General features: G+C 33.8%; 1 protein-coding gene across 1 annotated transcript; it reads right to left on the bottom strand.

Annotated features, from left to right (window-relative positions):
- Positions 1–1,091: 1,091 nt before the first annotated feature.
- On the bottom strand, positions 1,092–3,001 carry LOC130742588 (pseudo histidine-containing phosphotransfer protein 6-like). Its single transcript, XM_057594679.1, has 4 exons — positions 2,497–3,001; positions 2,256–2,399; positions 2,058–2,130; positions 1,092–1,920 (listed from the first exon to the last, which is right to left on the bottom strand). The coding sequence occupies exons 1-4, from the start codon at positions 2,658–2,660 to the stop codon at positions 1,861–1,863; spliced, it is 441 nt and encodes a 146-aa protein (XP_057450662.1). The 5' UTR covers positions 2,661–3,001; the 3' UTR covers positions 1,092–1,860.
- Between the last annotated feature and the right edge of the window lie 4,542 nt (positions 3,002–7,543).

The following is a 7,543-nucleotide window of genomic DNA, read 5'->3' as shown; positions in this document are numbered from 1 at the left end:
TTGAGGTCTCAATGACATATGGCATCAGCACATCAATCAATCAAGTCCTCAATGAAATTAGAGTTCACATAGTCCACAGGGCATACAATTTTGTAGTTAGTGGTCATATGGAGCATTGCATGTGTTTGGACACTATTTTTTTTAGTAGTTTTTGTTTTTGGTATATAGGAAAGAGTTTTTTTTTTCTTTAGTAGTTTAATACTGTTATAAAGTGAAAAACTTAAAAAAAAAAATGTGTATTTTGTGGTTTAAAGCTGCCACAAATATATGTGTCGTTACGATTTCACCAATTATTTTTGTTCAGTCATCTCTTCATGTTTCAAAACAAAGAACAAACGAGAGAGACACAAAGAATTATATTTACTTATCTCACTTTCATCTCTTTTGAACTTGCTTAAAAAAAACACCTCTTATGAACTTCGATAATTAATTCATAATAATCAATTTTAAATATTTTATACTATTATAGGTGAACATATCATTTTACACAATCAATCATTTTTTTTTCCCACATTCTATTCACGAAAAGATAGAATTTTCACCACAATTTCTCTTCTCTTTAGTTGTATATGTGAGGGTAATGTGAGGGAAAAAAAATGAAGGGCTGAGTGAGTAGTTCACTGTGAAACCCCGAGGGAGGAGTCTTGCTTCCACTTGAATCCTATTTAGCCGAGGACCTTGAAATTAATCTACATCTTTACCTACAAAAATTACTCTATTTTCACATTTTTTTTCTATTCATCTTTCCCTTCTCTTTTTTTCTCTTTTCTCTTCTTCTCCTCAACTAAACAAAACATTACTCATAATTATAAATATTTGATTTTGTTTTGTGAATTTAAAAAATACAAAGACCTAAAGAAGATTCAGATAATAGTTATGAATTCAATCTAATTCCTTAGTTGATAATTGGAAAATATACCTTTTCAGGAAAAGCAAAGAAAATGATTGGAGGACAAAGTGCATCTCTTTTTTGGTTATCTTTTCAGTTTTGGAAGCAAAAAGTAAAAGGGGAGTAATGCATATGTTTTGCTATATATTTTCACACAATTTTACTGGTAATGAATTTCATAACTTTTTCTTAATTTTGTATAAACTGAGCTATATTAGGATGAGGGTTAAATTACACAGCCCCTTTATTTGAAGCTTGTTTGTTTTACAATCTCTCTTGGTTGAAAACAGAAAAGTAGCAAACTTGCCTTGGAATGGAGAATTTCTCTGTTTTCTGTTGTACTAATTATTATGTACCGCACGCAGGTAAAGCAGAAATTAAGTCCCTGTTTGCTTTGCTGTTCATATACATATGTAATAAGTTTAACACAAAATCACAAATTTTATATGAGAAAATGGTGAGAGTGACCCTTTACTAGTTTCGTTGGCTTACATATGCTTTCAACTTGAATCCAAAACACCCTAAATATTTATATGATCAAGACAATTTTTTCACACTTGCTGATTTCCTAGTTTAGTTGCATCCTTTTCCTTCTTCTTTACTCTCTTCATTCCAATTCTCTAGCTAAAATACAAACCAAAAGTAATTTCTAAGAATGGTACTATGAATCAAAGCACTAGCAACTTTCAATAGATTTGATCCACTTTGGTTAGAAAAAGTGAACAGGCTTACAGCAATTAAAGCAGACTGCAAGAAAGAACATGGTGCCACTACGTATATAAAGAGAATACAAAACACCAGAGACAGTGACCCCCCCTTTTTCCTATTTCCTACACAAGCCAGTACAAAAGTTGGCTACCGCTTGGTTTGTCTAAAACCAGAAAGCATGCCATTAGGCTCACGAAACCAGAACCAGAAAGGCTTCAAAAGGAAAATAGTGAAAAAAATTCAATCAAACATTTCACTTTGCTTTATTGATTTTGCACTACGGGGTACCTCACTCCTGCTGCCAAAGCACGTTGCTGCTCAATCTGCACATTACCATATAGTAAACACAATGTACCCTAAATTGTCACGTCTTAGGACGTACTAGAGTGATTTAACTCAAACTTTATCAAAAGTCATTTAAACAAACTCCTAATAATAATAGATAGTGTAATGGAATTACTTGGAATAGTTCATGCAATTTGTTCTTGAGATAGCAATATTCATGCTCCAGCATCTCCAACGCTCGCAAGCATCTGAAATTGGGCATACACGCACTAATAAATTGCAGAAAATGATTCACTGCAGAGTGTGTGAAAAAAGAAGTATGTATGCACAGATTTAGAGGGGGTAGTGAAGCTTTTGATGGCAGTTCACGCACCCTGTACGGTTGTTCTGTTCACTAGCGGCACGAAAGGCAACACAAACATTTGTGACTCTCTTGGCACCAATGCTGGAGCTGCTACCCATGAATTGATTCAAATGGATCCCCATTTTCTTATAGTCTGAGAACTCCCTCTCCATCCTGCACCATATATATATAGACACATTGTGTTAAAGAGAATTCACAAGTTAATTGTATGAAATGCATAACAAGAAAATGAAAAGAGTTGATTACATACAGGAGTGCTCTGAGATTCCTAAGAAGCTTCTCGGACTCGTGGAAATAAATGTTGACAACTTCTGAGACGAAGTTTGGGGAGCTTTCATCTTGCAGCTGCTGAAGCTGCAAGAATTGTTCATCCAAGACTCCCTGGTGAAAGAGAAAGGCTAGGAGGCGGTTCATGTCGGCCCACAAGAGGTCCGCACCGAGGCCAAGCAACCACAGAGGGAGACCCGTTTTGGCTGACTGAGAGAGTGACCTGATCAACTCAATTGACCAGTGCTCACAAAAAGAATGATTGATCAGAGTTTGTTTTGAGAGTGTCAAGGACCACGAAGAGCAAGTGTGTACAATGTGGAGGAGTGGTGTATGTGTTTTGTTCAGGGTTTTATAGAGGTTTGTGTTTCCAGCTATATGTTCCTGTTGTTGTTGTTGTTGCCGCGGGAATGGCAGTGCTATTTAAAGCCTTGGACCGCATTGATTATTCTTCTTCATCTTCAGTTCCATCAATTTTTTATTTTGTGCAAACTTCAAGTTTAAAGCAGACACTCAATGGATGCAGAATTAGGAATGGAAGAGTATTGAGAAAAATAATTATAATTATGATATGTGATGTGAAAAGAAGTGAAATAAATATAAGTAGATTGTCTATACTATTTGTGATTATGGTAAATTAATTATGCTAAAAACTTAAATTGTTGGGTAATGACAAATATATAAATGATCATATTTCTAAATGTGTTTATGTACGCATTAACGGTCTATTGGATATTTATAATGATTAGTAGATCACATTTTTCTTAATATCTCATTTAATTTCCACCTTCACCTATCGAGAGATAGAGGTTTTACACTAACTTGGAAGTAATTAAAAAGCGTAAACAAAATTCTTCTCAAGAATATGCTTCTATTATTAATATTTGGATATCCATCTATGTTAAGAGTTAAGAGTCCATGGGTCAGACCCACATCTATACTTGTTGAACACTCTTAACTTAATATTATGAATACAGTGGAGACTGCACCTATTTATAAACAAGCCACATCGCTTATTTATTTTTATTTTTTTATATTAGAAAGATAAATTATATTCTACAGGAATTAATCTCTTGATCTTCCTCTCTTCTACTCATTTATCTCGTACACATCTATTTATTTTTTTTAAGTAAGGATCGGAAATTATTTTGTAACTAATTAATTTAAATCTCTGTTGTATATTCTAGAAGCACAATTAAATGACTTATATCATGTAACGAAAATAGATAAATTCTCCATCCGATCCCCAGTCCAGTTTTACAAAAAGAAGCTTGTAAAATAATCCAAGTTAAAAATTGAAGATGTGAATTGATTTAAAAGTGAAACTAATAAAAAATATAAATATATATTTGTTTTCACATTATATAGAATTTAGTTTTTCAATTTGAAAAAGTCGTAATAGTAATAAATTTCTTTTGTTTTTGTTTTTTTTAACTAATTGCATTTATTAGGTGAATTTTTCAGAGGATGCTATGAACTCAATTAATGTTAAAGTTACCAACGAATGGTTGGTTTAAGTAGTACATGTTTGATTCTCTTATAGTAAGGTCTCGGATTCGAATCTTGTGGATGGAAAAAAAACTCCACCGGAAGAGTTAGCCCCACCATGATGTGGATGTTCCCGGCTTGAACATGATTATCTCCGAAGAAGGATACCTGTATAAAAAAAAATTAATGTTAAAGTTAAGTTAATGTCTAGTGCCACTACCAACCAACAATGCAAAAACCTAAGGAAAAAAAATGGGGAAAGGGGCGTGCAGTAGTGTTTTTGGACTCTCGAGGTGAATGTGTGTTGTTTACCGGACATGCACTCTGGCAAAGTGCAAGTCTTGGAGGCCGGTGCTACCTGCTATCCCAGTCTCCGGTAACTTGGCGTGCGTCTGTTCTTTGCAGGTTGGTGCGGCGTTACAGCCTCACCTCCACCCGACAACCCCCTGCAGCCGGTAAACCTGTCAGTCACCACCATTCCTGGCCACCCCCTTGCTCCCTGTTAGTAGAATACAAAATACAATATCTGCACATTTGTACAGGCTTGTTTCTTAATTGTATATATATAGTATAAACTAATTAATTCAAACGTACTCACTATAACAAAAATTGAAAATTGCATTCCATTGTCTTTGGGTGGTCTTTAATATGTGGTGACAAATGTACGTGTTCACCCACTCACTATGAACATGATTCACCTTTCTAATATTGTTTCATTCACTCTGGTGTGGTGTGTGTTTTGCTTTTCCACTTTCCCGAGAACAAGTTAAAAGGGGTGCATGAGTGAGGTTAAAAAGAAAAGAAAAGGAAAAAAGAGAGAAGTGGTTCGTGTGAGGGTGACGGTGCATCGAAGTCAGGGTTGAGAGGGAGCAGACGTAAGTAAGGTAACCCCCGTTGAACAAGGCGCTCAGTGACTGCAGGTGGGGGTGGACTGGTGGTGAAAAAGTTTAGACCATGGTGGCCACGTGGTGGATTATGGGTAATTTAAATATTTGTCCTTATGTGGAGGGAGGGAGGGTCTGCTGTCTGCAGTGCAATCTGAACGGAATGGAGAAAGCAGTCCAACATGATACTCCGAGAAGACTTTTCAAAACATTAACCATTGGTGACTGGACCAAATTGTTGAACACGATTTTCTCTTTTCAATTATATCATATCACATATTGTGTGTTTGGATTTCAGTTTACAAAACAGAGTTTGAGTTAATGTGGGTTTGTAAAACATAGTTTGATGTAATGTGATTTATGTTTGAATACTTTTACTTTAAAAGTAAGTTTGATAAATTTATCTTGTTTGGATAATATCAATCAAAAGCATTTTTATATGTGTATAACTAGAAGTGAGGAGTGAGTGGAGTTGAGTGAAAGTGAGTTTTGAGCACAAAGTGGGTTAAAGTGAATGTGGGTTGAAGCCATCAAAACATAATGACACATTGTTCAATGCAACACAAACCCACATTGAGGTGCCAAGCTGAAAAACAAACATAACCTAAATCGCTTATCTTCAAATGATGACTCAAGCGGTAAGAGCTATAAATATAAGGGTTAGCTGGGTTGACGGGTGAATGGACTAGGGTTCGAACCCTGAAGAGAACTACTTTACTAATATTACGAACCACTTACATTTGCCAATAAAAAAACACATTAAATCACTTATTTCTAATGGTGCTTTTTATGGTTAAAACATATTAAGATGCGATACTTAAAATGATGCATGTATACCAAACATATATGTTATGGTTGAATCAACATTCATATATTTATATTAGTATTTTTTTATAAATTTTAAATGTTAATATTATTATATATTATTATTTGTAAAGTAATCATTATTAAGTTTTTCCCACTAAAGAAACTTATTATTCCTAGCATAAGGGATCTGTCAACTGCCTTATTAATGTCACTGCTCACTTATAAACGATTTTGCTTATATGACTCATAAAATGTTCACTCACCCTTCCTACTGTGAGTTTTTTATATCTAATTTAGCACCCTGAGGCTCATCATTCACGCCTGCGACTTTCATGGATCGCCACCGTAACTAAGGCTTATTGTTGTCGTAGATCACTCATCTCGAAATCTCCATATACAACATCCAAATTCTTCTCTGCTTGTATGTGTGGATCATATGGTGTCAAATTAGATTTAAAAAACTTTAAGTGGAAATGATGATCCAACATTATGTGACATACATAAACAAAACTTCACAAATGATTAAAACAGATAACAATGTATATTTCTAGAAATTAAAGAAAAAAAAAATCTAAGACTAAAACCAACATTTTTATATTTTCAGTGACTAATATCATATTTAAGCCTTAGTTTTTTTTCCCCTTCAACAAAAAATATTGGACTTATGTGACTCCCATTGCATATAAATTAAAAAATAAAACTTAGTTCCCTATATCCATTCTATTAGTTTTCTAATCATGTAATTCTAGCTTTTTAAAATTTAACGATTAAATCTTAATAAATATTGTTTACTTTTAAAAATAGAAGTTTATTTGACAATATTTCAATTGAGATGTTAGTAAAATGGAGATAAAATAACTTATTTAAGTAGTATTATCCCTATAAATAATTGCAGCCTAACCAAATTTCTTATGCATTTGGGATCGACCGCCCTATGTGGTCTTGGCAGAACCTCTGATATATACTCATGTATGGGACATGGCAGATTGAGATACTTGTACGTGTGTTTAGATCATAATTGTACGTGTGTCGAGACCATAACTGTACACGTGTTTAGAATATGACTGTTGGGTCTATTACCTTCAAGACCCAATAGACTGAGAACAAGACCCAAATGTAATAGGTCTAGGTTACGATTTCAGCTCCACTATAAAAGTCTAAGTCCCGCCCAGTGAATAAAATATGTTCTTATTACTATACATTCATGGTGTTGACGACGTTAAACCCTAGCTAGGATATAGAACCCTTGATCGGAGTGGTTGTGTGTCGTGTAATAACACATTTCTCTCTGTTTAAACATTACTACTCCTACATCTTTCAAAAAACAAAACACATTAATATCTTATAGTAGCATCCCATTTGCTTATCCATTTCTCTCTTTTAAAACATTATCTTAATTGTATCTTTTAATATGTCATGTATTCACACATGCAACCGTTAAATATACACTTTAACCGTACACAACTTTTAAGCAGCCCAATCTAGGTTATGCATGGGTTTACGCATACTTTAACTTTGTTTACTTTTATTAATCAAAATATGAAGCATGTTCATTTGTTTAATCATCTCGAAAAGCCTGCACAAGGCATGCTTAATGACGTAAGGAAAATGATTAAGGGCCTGATAAATTTATATTTGCCTATTATATGTGGTAGTATAATTTAAGCTATTTAAAAAATACTAATAAAGTTCGATTTATACATACTAAAAACACTTCCACTGAATGATATATGGAGGAAAAAAGAGAAAAATGAATGATATGATATGTGATGTGGTAAGAAAGTAAAAAAAACAAATCAAAATAAAATGGAAGAAAAAGTGAGATGTAAATGAATCAAAACCCTTAAAAAA

The sequence above is a fragment of the Lotus japonicus genome, chromosome 3 (genome assembly GCF_012489685.1).
Source record: "Lotus japonicus ecotype B-129 chromosome 3, LjGifu_v1.2".
Taxonomy (NCBI): Eukaryota; Viridiplantae; Streptophyta; class Magnoliopsida; order Fabales; family Fabaceae; genus Lotus; species Lotus japonicus.
Note: the sequence above shows the minus strand (reverse complement) of the source record. Positions and strands in the feature narration are given on the sequence as shown.